Source organism: Cyprinodon tularosa, unplaced genomic scaffold (genome assembly GCF_016077235.1).
Source record: "Cyprinodon tularosa strain WSP-4 unplaced genomic scaffold, ASM1607723v1 ctg338, whole genome shotgun sequence".
In the NCBI taxonomy this organism is placed as follows: domain Eukaryota; kingdom Metazoa; phylum Chordata; class Actinopteri; order Cyprinodontiformes; family Cyprinodontidae; genus Cyprinodon; species Cyprinodon tularosa.
The window spans coordinates 754,773-769,467 of NW_024039050.1; the positions used below are offsets into that span (position 1 = coordinate 754,773).

General features: G+C 39.3%; 1 protein-coding gene across 1 annotated transcript in view; it reads left to right on the forward strand.

Annotated features, from left to right (window-relative positions):
• The window catches only part of vta1 (vesicle (multivesicular body) trafficking 1), an 81,007-nt gene extending 69,756 nt beyond the window's left edge, over positions 1 to 11,251 (forward strand). The window contains exon 8 of the mRNA XM_038294290.1: positions 9,851 to 11,251. Within this exon, the coding sequence (XP_038150218.1) occupies positions 9,851 to 9,996 (146 nt within the window). The 3' untranslated portion in view covers positions 9,997 to 11,251. The remainder of the gene's footprint in view (positions 1 to 9,850) is intronic.
• The last annotated feature ends 3,444 nt before the right edge of the window (positions 11,252 to 14,695 follow it).

Sequence of the window (14,695 nt, forward strand, 5' to 3'; positions counted from 1 at the left end):
TAAAATCCAAAAAAATAAATCTGTCCAGGCACCTTGGAAGCTTCGCTTATATGTTCCTGTATTTTTGATCCCATGACTGATTAAATGAGATACTGTATTTCCAAACAGCTGGATTTATACTTTATTTTAAGTGTAGAAAAGTATAAAAGTGGTATGCAGTAACAGGTGGGAGAGGGGCAGCCAGCGCTGTGTTCTATAGAGCAGTGGAAACTTAAATTTTTATATTTAAATTTCAAGTCATTCTGGCCTATAAATGTACTCTTTATCAGACCACATTGTCCTTAAAGTCAGAGAACTTCTATTTAAAAAGGGTTTTCCTTAATCCAACATGGCTGCCTTCATACATCCTACAGCATCTTATCTTAATGAGTACTTTTCGCATTAACCAAAGTTGACATTAGGAAAATGGAGGAGGAGGGAGATGATCACCATGGAGACCGGTAGATGGACAAATTTATCTTACTCCATCATGGCTGCCTCCATGTAGAGTTTTACTTCTTGACCCATTTTTATTCCGTAGTTTGAGCTTTTCTCGCTGGCCTTTCATGTTCCTCCGAAATGTTCTAGTTTGATTTGCTCTTCTGTCCCTGATGTAACCATGAATGTTTGGATGAACTACATGAAAGTTTTTCTTACTCTTTGATGCTTATCAAAGATCTGTTATCCTGTGCCAAAGTATTGGTTTGTTCCTCCCTCCCATCATTTGTAGATAAATCTTACTGTAGTTTTTTTTTAGCCGTATGCAGCCAGATGTTCAATAAGATCATCTATTTTTCTGAAGCTTAGGTTTTACCTGCTTTGCAGAATCTTCACTTGTTAAAAGAGGTGAAAGGAATAATTGAAATATTTCTTTTTCATAAACCTGCTGAGCAGCTGAACGTGGGGAAGAAAAGCTTTTTTCCTGAACTTTTTCCTCCCAGATTGATGAAGGGGTCTCAGGAGTCGGGTCATTGCCCTTCAGTCTGACTGCTGGTACAATTAAAAAGTATCGGCCTGTTTAAGCAGCACATTAAGCTCCGGTCCAAGATTTTTAAATGAAGAAAAATGGAGCTCATTGCTTCCTGTTTAAATGTGTCTAACAGACTGGGAAGAAGAGGCCAATTAAACAGTAAGGATGTGTTTTCTGTTCAGCGGCCAAATGTGGAGTCTCTGTTGGTGGGGGGAAAAAGGCAAACTTTTATTGGGTTAAAAGTTTATCCTTAAAGTGACTTCTGTTGCTTCCATTCTGATCCATAAAAAACAAAACTTTATTTTATTTTGTAATGCAAAACATCTTTTTGATCACATCTTCACCAAGGACACCTGTCAAAAAATGGAGATTAAAAGTTCATGATTGGGCTTAAAACTATTTAGCTTCTTTTTTTAAGTATTTCATGAAGAATCAGAAAACCTTTGATAAGACATGAAACAAAACCAAAGCAGGGGTTGACATTAATGATTTTTACCACTTGCCCTTTGGGCAAGTGACTTTTACATTTCATTTGCCCAGAAACAATTTTTACTTGCCCAGTATAATGTTTGATAAATATAGTTCCTAATATTCATTTTTGTATATATATCAATGAAACATCGAATGCCAATTTTCCTAATCCCTGACCGATAGTTTTTAATCTAAGGTAATCTGGGTGGAGGGTAAAATAGGTGGTGGGTGTGTTACTGTACTTAAATTTTTTTGCCTTGTTGTTGTTTTTTAGCCTGCCAAGTTGAAAAAAATGTGTGTTATTCGCGCCAATTCCCGGACATAAATCACTAGCCTCGTGAGACCATCCTGATCTCGCGAGCTTTCAAGATTTCACTCGCTAATCAGTCTGGAGACTCTCCGTTAAAGAAAATTTGGAGCCGTTCACCAAACGAACGTCCAATCAGCGTTGGCTTTGAGGCGGGTTGAGGTGTGACGCAACGAGAAGCGCGACAGTTCAGTCTAAAGAACATGGCGGCTTCAGCCGATGAAACTGGCGTTAGCGTGGCTATCGAGCAAGTTTTATCGGAATTACGGAGTATTTCTTCACTGAAAGAAGAGCAAAACACTGCTCTGGAGGCTTTTCTCAGAGGAAAAGATGTTTTTGCTCTTCTCCCGACTGGTTTCGGCAAGAGTTTGATCTATCAATTGGCTCCTCTTCGTCGTCGTTCTGTTAGTACGTCATATGCTTCGTTGATCTGATTGGTTTATTTGGCCCGTCTATCACCAACATAGGCCAATCAGCTAACCAGTATTTTCGCCCCTGCCCAAAATTACTTCAACGGAAGGTTTCCAGATGGATATGCGGAGCAAATCCATCTGGCGGAGTCAGGTTAATAAATCACGGCATCTGCCGGAAAATCACGCGGCTTTTTCAAATAACGCGAGAATGTGAACAAAACAGCAAAAATGGCGCCGGCAACGCTTCTGGGTCGTTTTCAGCGAATGTCGGTGATTTTAAAGTAATTTTGAGTGATAAATAATTTTTTTTTTGCCCGGCAGGCAAATGCAATGAAATTTGTACTCTCCCGACAATAAAAACTACTTGCCCCGGGAGATCGGGCGATGGTTAACGTCGAGCCCTGTCAAGACTCATCAGTTTTCCACCTGTTTAACGTTTTGTTGTTCATGTTGATGTTTTTATTCATCGGCCCAAAAAAAATCACCCAACTATTTGTCTATTTCAGGGTTTATCCACCCATCTGTTTAGCTGCCCATCTAATTGCCTAGGTAACTCAGACATTTATCTCTTCATCCTGCGGATCCTTGCTTTATATCAACTGTTTTCTGTGTGATATTTCAGAACAAAAGCCAGCTAGGAGCCCAAAGGTTATCTAAAGAAAGTAAAATGATGAGCCTGTGAGGAATCAGTGATGTTTGGGGAATTGCTTCTTAATCACTATTTGATTTAGACCAGTTTTAGAAGAAGTTCTCTGGATCCAGAATACAGGGTTTCAGCTGATTTGAGTTTCTTCTTGGTTTAAGGATTAAGCAGCTGCTGTTTGGATGGAGAAGCCCTAGTGAGGGTTTAATGGTCACGCTGGAAGTTCATTAGATCCCACTGGAAGTTTAGGTCCGCGTCCTTCAAAGCTGGCAGGAAATCTTTGAGGATTTACATAATTGCAGACAGAAATAAGAGCGAGTGGTTCAATTTGCTCTTTGCTTTTCCTAAATGTCTGCTCTCTTCTGTATGAAAGGGAATCAGCACTGGATCAGTTCAGTAACAAACTAATGCAGTAATTAAAGTTTGTTTTTCTCTTGTATTTGTTGAAAAGAAACCCAACATTGAGTCAGAAGCTAGATGTTAGATATAAATATCTTCAATATCGGTTTGTTTTTCCTCTAAAATCGATATTTTCCTTCTTGATCTCTGGTTTCTGGCCACCTCTCTTTGCAGATTTTTTCTTTTAGCTTCATTTTTTCTGTCTCCTAACCCGATCCCATCCTAAGAATACACAGTCAGCATTTGCAAGAATAATCAGATGAGGGATTAGAGGTTTAGGCTGAGTTTTTTTCTGCAGTGTTGCGAGCAGCAGGCCATCCTTCCTGAACGCTCCTTAACTAACAGAGATATTATCTGTCAGCCTGCCCTGCTTCGAAGAAATCACCAAGGGACCTACTTCTTGGTCTTTAATGGCTCCCACTCCTCTAACCTTTAATTAGAAAGATAATTTGCTGTTATTTCATTTACTTCACATCTACTCTTCTCTAGAATAACTGTAAGTAAAGTGTTAAAGTTGCTGTTGACTGTGGTTCTACACCCCATAATTAAGCAGTGATTTCACAGTTTAACCAGCAAAACTAAGCTCATAATAACCACACTTTGAGTTACTTAACTCTCTGAGCTTCATGTCTGACTCAAACAGGAACAATGCTCCTTTTTTTATAGGTCTGAATTTTATCTTTAAATGGAAACTAAGATCATCTTCACCCATAGAGGTAGAAACGTCATTTCATCAAACCTCTCCAGCATATAAACCATCCCTGGCTGTTCCTCTTAGTTTCCAGTTACAGTTAATCTAATAGAAATAAGTATGGGACCCTATGGGATCTTAATATATCAGCTGCAGCAGTTTAACCACTGCAGAATACATTAAGATGTGCTGTCAAATCGAATTATTCAGCATTAGCATGAGTTGATCTGTAGATGTTTTTTTTTGATTGCAGGTTTTATTCTGCTGAATATTTTCCAATCTGCAAAGCTTTTTCTTTTTTTAAAATCAGAAACAAAATGTAAAAGGTTATAAACTTCTCCAGTCGTACTTTTAATGCATGCATGCGTGCCTCCGAGTGGCTTCGCTCCCTTTCCCAGAGCACACCCACAGCCCTTCTGTCCACTTCCACATCGACCGTCGCTCAAATCAACAGTCTGTTGGATTACGAAACCCTGGGCTCTCCAAGTCATGCCTCAGACAACGCAGACAGTAACCATCAAAGCCTATAGCCGATTCCTGCTCTGTATTTTAATTCAATTCAGTTTATTTCTATAGCGCCAATTCACAACACGTCATCTCAAGGCACTTTACAATTCAACCAGATCATAGAGTCAAATTGATTCAAAGTTTTTAAGGAAAACAAGCTGATTGCATCGACTCATTGACTCAAATGCAATCCCTCCCACTAAGCATGCTTGTACAGGGTTCCTGCGGGTCCTTAAAAAGTCTCAAAAGGCATTGAATTCTTCAAAATAAAACTAAGGCCTTAATTGTTATTAAAATGTCTTAAATCAGTCTTTCGTAGGTCTTAATTTTTAAAACATCATAAATAGGATTATTTTTATTATGATTTATTTTTTTAAATCTAAATAAAACATTAAAATTGACCTTTTTTTTATTTATTAAAAAAAAATAACAGCTCGTCATTATTGGTTCCGTCCCGATAGCGAAATAATGTTGTTGCTGCCGGGACATTTGGGAGATGCACCATTAACTTTTTGCCTGGAAAACATGATCAAGTGTAAATGTAACCAAAATTGTCTCCAGCCAAGAGTTCCCTCCATGGCTAAAACCAGGGAACATACATGAGGCTCAGTGGATTTAGTGCAAGAAGTCATTCAAGCTCGGAACGATGGGAATTAAGGCAGTGGAGTCGCACATGCGAAGCGCGAAACACAAAGCGTCAAAATGGAGTTACAGAGAAACAGCCGGTATTTCTCAGTTTAGTTCCACCCTTGTCTCTGCAACGCCTCCACTTATCACCAAATCAAACATACTAAGAAAACCATACAAAGAAAAATAGCTGCAAAAAAGACTTAGCACTGGTTATGTTTTGGCTTTAAAACTGATTTGTTTTGTTCCCTGCTAAAACAAAGTTTGTGAATTCAGTTAAATAATTGTTAAAATATATCTGTCATTTGGGTGTTTTTAGCTTTCTTCCTGTATGGGAAGCTTTTCAAAATTTGAAACATTAGTGCAGTGGTTTATGTTAAAATAAACCTTTGGGTTAAGTTGTCGCAAGCAGGTTTTTCTTGTGTTTCTTGTGAATTTGGTCTTAAATTTTTATTTCAAGTGGCATTAAAAAGTCTTAAAAAGTCTTGAATTTAACTTGCCTTATGCTGTATGAACCCTGTTGTAGCGACAGTGGAGAGGAACAACTCCCTTTTAACAGGAAGAAACCTCCAGTAGAACCAGACTCGGTGTGAGCGGCCATCTGCTGAGGCCGACTGGGGTTCAAGGAGACAGAAGCAGATGCAGAAATAAGTAGAGATACAAAAGGAACTTGTCAACCAGCTCCACAGGCGGCCCTGTCCAGGGAACACACATCCAGGAAGAGCCCCCACATCAGAGGATGAAAAGAGAACATCCTGTTAGTCACAGTCAGAGAAACAGGACTACACTGGAAAAATAGGCCAAGCTCAAACATCATATTTACAGGTTGTTTATTTTATCTTCTAAGGTACTTCATTACATCTTATTACAGGTTTACAGGTTCCCTCTAGCTTAGAAGTTACACTTTAGGTCACTTTGCTGAGACTTAATACCCCCATCAGCTGGTTGGAATCACCTAATCGTTTCAGATACTTAGGATTTATTCCCACAAGTGGAAGATTAATTTTCCTGGAAATAACTGCGTACCTCTCTAAGGCTTACAGGTTCCTCTACTGGAATTATCTAGAGACTGGATCGCTATTCTGTACGTTTCTAAACATATAAAACAGCTAAATTACTCTTTTCATATAGGAAGCTTACTCTAAACAGCTTGTTTATAAATCATGCAAATTCTACACAAAAACGAGGCTTTGTTGGGCTACTGTTTAAAGCCTTGAAGTAAATGCTATTTCTGGCATTTTGAATTGAAAAAGCTTCCTGGATGGGAAGCGAAACGTCTTTAAACTTGGAAACAAAGTCAAAGTTTTTATTTTTTTTGGAATGACTATGACCTGGATGACTGAGAATCTTCACCAGCTTAAAAAATGTGATTCCTCATGATGCATTCATGTTTTTAATCCTCCACCGTCACTCGTTTTATGGTTTGGAGAAGCAGCTGAGCAGATGGTCGTGTTGGATATGCGGAGCGAGCACCGTCCCATGCGGTGTCTCGTGTTCTGTTTGGACGGCGCTACGCGGAGGGACGAGCGAGACGCTGAGGCATGTTTCGAGTTAGGACTTTCCTCTGGGGAGGGGAGGCAGATTGAGGGGCGGAGACCCCAGACCAGTGAAATAAAAATGTAAGGAAAGAATTAAGGGTTCTGTAAAAACATTTCTTGCCCAGAACTTATTTCATCAACAGTTTTAATTTTTTACCTTTTTGTTTTATTACAGAAAATACCCTATACTCTCAGGGGCAGACAGAAATAACGCAACAAGACAGAGAAAGGATATTAGAGTGCTAAAGTTTTACATTTACCAATAAACATGAGTTATTAAGTTCCTGTCAGGCACCATTAGGTATTTAGTTATAGCTTAAAGTATCAGGAGAAAATGGATGATGAGAGACAGTTTGTTATGGCTGGGAAATATCCTGAGCTCAGTCACTTCTGGCTATGAGACTGTTTCACAAAGCAATAAAATTAACTTATATCTGATTTTTTTGTTTTACTGCATATGGTTTTACAGTCATCGTGATAAATGCACCTATAATTCAGCGCCGCTAATAAACAAAAAGAAACGTGCCTTACTTTTCCCGCTGCTCATAAAACACCCTGTAATGTATGGAGGGTCTTAGTCACACGTTGTAAACCATCGTTTCAGGGGTTCAGTAGTTTTCCCAGAGTTAGATTCCCAAACTCTTTCATTTTTCTGGAGATTTCTCTGATTGTTCTGGTTTTTTAAACTGAATTTAAAGGATTTCTTAGAGGCTTTGCAGGCCTGCGTTCCAGCTTTCCCTGGATCCCTGCATTTGGAAGGAGGGCGTATGTGTCGGATAGCATTACGCCCTCCGTCAGGCTGAACCGTAAACCCCTAGAGAGACGGAGTTAATCTAAAGGGTGGAGGGGAAGGAGCTTAATAAGATGCAGATATGTAACATATACAAGTTCAGAAAAGATCTGGGTTGTTAAAAAGATCGAAGATGGGATCAGAAGACTTTTCCCTTTTCAAATTTCAACCTTTTCCAGATTCCGATTTCAAAGATTCTTAGTGTTTTTAGCTTGATAGTTTTATACATCCAAGTCTTTAACATGAGGCCTGTTTAAACAGGATGGATGAAACATTAACAGTTTTTTTTACTTTTAATATAGGGAAAAAGGGCTAAAAAATGTTCCATTCTTAATTAGGCCTGAAGAAAAATGCAATATAGTTCAATACTTTTCCAGACTGTATGAGAACCTGGAGTTCAAGTTTAATGTCAGATAATTCAGGTCATTCAGATCAGAAAGCTTATTGAGCGGCAGAAGGAGTTGACAGCAATCACGGGGAAAATGTTCCAGAGATGTTCCAGAATGTTAAGGTCTTTATTAGAAGCCCCACTTAATGGGTTTGATCGCAGAAAAGCCTACTAACAATCACTGCCTTCCTCTCATCATAAGAGATTTAAGAGTCCTTTAATCGCTAAATGATTCATGTAATGGAGTTAGGTGGATTTACAACCACAAGGTCAGTCTTTCAAACTCAGATCATGTGCTGAAGACTTCTGATCCAAAATCTCTCTTTTTCTCCCAACCACCTTAAAAGATTCATGTTTAAAAGCTTCATCGACGTCGAGCCAAAAGCAGCCGAAGCCAAAAAAAACAAAACATTGACAGGCTGAAGGGCCATTGATCAATATCACTTAGCCACCCTACCATGGAATGGTCCAAACACCATGACCTTAGGGCCCTGTCACATCTTGCCGATTTTTCTAGCGAATGCCCAACGTCCCAGAATCTCCGTTAACGCTGGCATATGCTGAACTTTCTATGTATTTTTTTCAATTTCGGGTGTATGCATAGCACATTCATAACAAGTCCAGGACTAATGTCCAACAACAGCCTAACTATTGCTTAATGTAAGGCAGCGTAATTAGGTACAGCATTACGAAACATCAACTAAAGCCGCTCCCCTAAAAGACTCTCCTGAGACTGGTTCTCCTCTGGCGAGGAGGTGGAAACCGATGATAGATTAGCTGCTAAGACATCATAATCTATAAATGGAAAATGGAGATTTTATTGGCCAAAACTATTTCTTAACTATAAACGTCTCTGGAGCAGGTTAGCCGTTACTTTGGCGGTTTGACCTGTTCAAACTAGGGATGGAACGGTTTATGAAAACTGTCCGAACCGTTTGGTTCGACTGTCTCGGTTTGGTTCGCGTGTGTTGCGTTCGGTTCATGCGCTGCTCGTTTTTCTCATAGGCGAAGCGTTTACACTCCAGAGCAGAAGGTGGCGGTACTGCGACCAAAGCCAACCACCAGTAGTAAACAACAAGAAGAAGAAGCGAAGCAGCGTAGCCGGGTGTAGCAGGAAAAAATCAGTTGTTGTGGAGAATTGTGTCTGAATGGCGAGTGGGAAAGAACAGGAGTTGGAAGACGCGCCAGCAGCACTTTATATGTCTGCTGTATGGGAGCGCTTTGCATTTAGAGTGACCTACGATGACGGCGGAAAGAAAGTTGTGGATAAAAACAGTGTGCAAACATTGTGCAACACGTTTTGTTTATGCTAACAGCAACACCACCAACATGTAAGCTCACCTGCGGATATATTGATGATTATAATATTTACAGGATTATTTATTTTGTTATTTTAGATAACACAGTGGCACTTTAAATTTGATAAGAAATCCAGCCTTATTTATTTGATTGTATTTCAAACACTGCAGAACAAACTGAGTTTTGATAATCAGGGAATTGAAACATGTCAATTTATCTTGAGTTAATTTCAAATAAAGGGACCTAAGTCTAGTTTTGATAGAGCCTATGCTTCTTTGTTAAAGATTGAAGCACATGTTGGAACTAGCACTGTCTCCTCTCTTGCAATGCCAGAATCTCTCTACTTTTAACCTAAGACTGTCACAATGATGTATCAAATGTCAGACTGCTTTTTTCTTTTAGTTTTAACCTGACTATACAAGACATAATTGATTTTCCTAACAATCAACATATACCGAACCGAAAACCGTGACCACGAAACCGTGAACCGAACCCAACCCGTGGATTTTGTGAACTGTCCACCCCTAGTTCAAACAGCACTTTAACCTTAGACCAACACCACACTGGCGTGACCTTAAGGTGCAGCTCTCTCATTCATCCCCAACCCTTTCCTTAAAGTTCCTGACAGCCGGTAGATTTTCTCTTTCTTTCTCTCTGTGGTGTTTTGGCTGTAGAGTGATCTTGGTCTTTGTATCTCTGTCTGCAGCCTTATTAGCTCTTTGATCACGAATGATTGCTTCTCTTTTGGCCTCTAATTGGCTCACATTAACGTCTGATCTCCCTATTCTTCCTCTTCCTCTCATCTCCCCCCTCCCCTCCCTCCCTCAGGCCGCGTCCAGCTCTCCCCAGAAGACTTCACCAAGGCGCAGAAATACTGTAAGTACGCTGGCAGCGCTCTGCAGTACGAGGACGTCGGCACAGCCATCCAGAACCTCCAGAAAGCCCTGAAGCTCCTCACCACCGGCAAAGAATGAGGTCTTTGTCCCCCCCCTCTCATCTGACTCCGCCTTCCTCCTCTCCCTTTCTTCCTCCTCCAAACCCCCCACCACCACTTTTCCTCTATCTGTCTCCAATCTGGTCCCAATGTGACGTTGTCACACTGAGGCCGCTGGCGTCAGACGAGGACACGATGGAAATCGGACAGAACAATGGCGGCCTGTGTCCGCCGGCTCACCAATTGACGGGATAACTGACCAACTGACTGCAGCATTGACCCAATCAGCTCGTCACCAGCTCTGGTGGTTTATATTGTTCTTACAGCAGGTTCAAAACACCAAGGAGTCCGACACAAACTTTTAGTCCTAACTTGTGTCACTTTATCAACTCAAACTTGTTTTCAAGTTTTCTTCCTCTTTCAGTCGAATAAATAAAGGAGTACACTAAACGACCCGCTTCTGTGTCTGAGGCTTTGCCTTATCGGGAGGAGTGATTGTTTCTGAAATCTGCTGCAGAGCAGCGTTGGTCATCATCCAGTTAAGCTTCAGTTTGGATTAGCTTCGTTATAAAGAGGCGAGCATGCTAATGAGCCAAGCTATTACCATCTCTGCAGTTCTTGATGATGATACAGTTTAGCAAATGAATGTTTTGGTCTTCCGCCCTATGAATAAATTTATAATTTTATCTTTTTTTCATCACAGTTTTCAGTCTTTTAAAGCTTCCTTCATCCTTTTAAGGTCTGAATACCTTGTGTTCCTGATTCTTCATGCTTTATGGTGCCTTGGCAGTTGGCACAAGACCTGGGAGTGGGTGGAAACCTGACAGTGTGGCGTTTTTATCACCCACTGACTGATCCGTCGGCTGCAGATTAAGTGATTTCTTCACCTTCGCTTCTTTCACCTGAAACACTCATTGATTGGACCAAACGTCTTCTGGACTCATCGAACTGAAACCAAACCAACAAACACCCACCGTAGAAATAAATCAGCTGTTTTCTGTCCACCTTCAATCGGATTCAGTCTCATTGTTTATCCATGTCGGACTAACGGCTCGATTCTCATTCTGGAGGAAACTGTAGAGGACGGTGCACAGGGAGCTCTGGAGAGCAGGGAACTTGTTTAACCTTTGATTTCTAACTTTTACATATCACTGTGTGTAGAAGGAGGAGAGGTGGCGAATGTAGTTTAAAACATTTTTCTGTATTTAACTTGATTTATTGACTTTAAAGGCTTTCGATTAACTTTGCACGAAGCATCAGAGTCGCTTCAGTTCGAATAAAATGTTTGAAATCATTGTTTTATTGTGTGAATATTTTTTTAATTAAGAATCAGTCTTTTCTCTTTTATTATTTTAGGTTTAAGGCAGAAAGTATCCAAAAGTAGATTCTTCACTAGAAAAATAAGTTAAAATTTCCTGAATTACGTGTATTTACTTTTAATTTGAGTCGGTAAATGAGATAGTTTGCCAATGGAATGAGTATTTTTTCTCTAAAAATAACATAATTAGATAAAATGCGCTTGAAATAAGAAAATGCAATTGTGTTTTCTTATTTTAACTGTAAATTGTCTTGTTGCATTGGCAAAATGTCTCTTTTTCCTCCTCAATGCAAGAACAAATGCACTTATTTTAAGACTTATCTAGATTTCCAGTGTTTGGTTTTTCTTTAGATCGGATGTGTGCATTTTTATAAAGGCTGCAGTATGGAGCTGCAAAGTTTATTCAAAGATATATTTGTATTTAAACTGAAAAAAAAAAAATATAATTTTAAAACTTTTTCTTTAAATCAGAAAAATTTAAGATTTAAAACAAGAATTTCTAAAGCTTAAAAAATAGGGGTAAGTATTGGCATGGGTGGTGCGATAAAATACGTATAATACGGGTATTTCAATATTAAAGGTATACTATGCAACTGGTGTTGATGTTCCAGCGAGGCTCCCCCCAGAGGGTGAAAGTAAAAGTGCACTGTCGTAAATATGCTAAGCTATTCTCCTGGTTTCTCCGTCAAGCCAGGCGCGGTTGTTTTGAGCTTAGCAGACAGGCGAACGCAACCAATCACCATGTCTACTGCGGTAAGTGGCTATTTTGTTCTGAATTTTCGAGTTTGAAAATTTAGCATGTTTTCATACATTATTTTTTATGCATGTGTCTAAATAACAAAGATTGTAGTTAGCCAAGTTGGAGTTTCCCATCCGGTTATCCGACTGTCGGATGACATGGGCTTTCGCTGTTTTCTCGCTGGTTCCGCCATGATAACTGCACAAATATCGCTACTGCGCTAGCAACGAGCATGCCTTTCACTGGGGGCCTGCAGCAGTTCTCGCTGTAAAGCAAGACCGACTCTCGCGATGCACGAGATTATCTGAGCCTGTGGGTGCGGGCCGAGGGCTCCTGCAATTGCAAGTACGGTATTTCCCCTACAGACCACCAGGGCGGCCGAGAAAACCTTTGTTCGACCTGAAATGACTCATTTAATCATCCAAAACGTTATGGAACACATTAATTAACTGAAAAATGTTGCATAGTATGCCTTTAATTTTCCCAGTTTTCAAAATGGAATGTATAGTTAAAAAAAAAAAAAACTTCTGTAAATGTTCATCAGAAGATCTTGATCCTTCAGTTATTTTGGTATCCATGTTGTTTGGGGTTTGAGTCGGTCCACAACTGTGTCCGAACGTCCGCCCTAATCACTATATAGGGCACTATATAGTGATTACAACATTTTAGATGGGTGTCCAAGCGTCTAGTGGATGAAGAAGTAGTGCACTCGACATTTCCCACAATGCACCTCGAAAAGTAGTGATCATCCACGGCCACTAGACGAGCAGATATATCCCGGAATGCTCTGCGAAGAGAGCTCTCCTCACAAAGCATCATGGGATTTGTAGTCCATAGGCTGTCTATAGTTCAGACACAGTCTATATTGTATACCGTGGCTGCCTCTGTACGGATATGGTGTTGTGATCCACAGTGCCATCTACCAGAGCGGGGGTGTAGAGGAAGTCAATTTTTCTTCATTTTTTTAGGTAAAAAAAATTTTTTGTTTTAAAAATTCGATATTAAATCGAGTAGCCGATATATCACCAAAGTCCCAAACCAATATATATATATATATATATATATATATATATATATTGAATTGAAAAAGGTGAATTTTAAGTTTTGAACTTTTCTTCTTGGTTTCAAATCTTTTCTTTCATCTTAAAATTATCTTTAAGCATCTAAATGTATTTATTATTCCATTTTATTAAAGAAAATGTTTTGAATAAACACTATGGATTCTGTTTAGCTCCATAGTGAAGATAGATTAAAGATTAGATGAATGAAATGCAGTGAAATCGAAAAGAAGTAAAAAAAAATAATAATAATTTGGTTTCCTTTGTGATTTATTCAATTCAGATTTGGAGCAGAGATCAAATTAGTTTTTTATTGTAAAGGTGCAAATTTTTTAATATCTAGATGTCACATTTAAAAGGATAATCCGATCAAGAGTCTAAAAGTGTTTGCTCAGAGATGAAACAATAAAACTGAAGGGCTGTCCGCCTTTTTTCCTGTTGATCTGCTCCGATGCCTTTTCTCAAGTTTTATTCTTGTTGGTTGATGAGGAGAAGGAAGCGTTTTTTCAGGGAGGAAACCACAAACCTGCAGTTCAACTCTGACACTGTGACCTCTGCCTCTGGGTTCTCGAAACAACAGCTGTTCTCACATTTTTACCGGGCTTTACGTTTCACTAAGGGCTGAAACTTGTGTCTCAGTGAATGTTTTTGATTGCATTTTAGTTAAGTTTAACTCTTATTTAGATTAATTATAGTTCCATTCATTCACATGGACCCTAAAGACCATAACCTGTGACTCATCCCTGCTAAAGAGACCTGTTATGGTGTGAAAGCCTATAATGGAAAGTTGAGTGGAAGGAAAAAGTAGAGTAGTAAAAAGGTGCAAAAAGCTGCAGACATTGGAGTAAAAAGCAAACCCCACTAAATTCACACTGAACATGTTTCCAGCATTAAAAAGCTCGCCCAACGCCTCAACTTGTTCATTTTAAGGGTTGCTAAGCAAATGCTCTGTTTTGATTATGAATTTATTAATAACTATAACTAGAGGTCAAAGTTAATTTATTCAATTAAAGGTAATTCATGTGTAGCAGCTCGATTAAAAAAGGTCAGGCCAGGATGAAAGCAGGTGCCGTTTCAGTCCATCGATGGGCGGAGCTTACAGTCCCTTGTTACCAGCAACAGGTGATGCTGAGTTTTTAGCTCAAGGCTTCTTCCAAGGGTAGGATTTAGCCATTTTATAGCAAAGTTTGACCACAGCCCCGGAGTTTTCACCATGTGCAACGAGACATCCAGCTGGAATGCTGGAGTTTCTCCTTTCCTGATGGGAGTCTGGTGGAAGAGGAAGTGGAGTTCCCACGGTAGGGCTGAAAAACCACCATCATGCACTGGAAAAACAATCTAGAAATTAGTAAAACATTTCTAAAATTAAGTGTATTTACCCTTAATTTCAGTAGGTAAATAAGACAATTTGCCAATGGAATGAGTATATTTACTCCTAAAGTAAGATAATTAGATATTATGCACTTAAAATAGGACACCGCAATAGTTTTTTCTTGTTAAATATAAATGAGCTTGTTCTATTGGCAAAGTGTCTCACTGCTCAATTCAAGCTAAAAACCCTTATTTTAAGCAAAAATTACTTAATTAGATTTAAATTTTTTTTGCAGTGATGTGATGTCAGAAA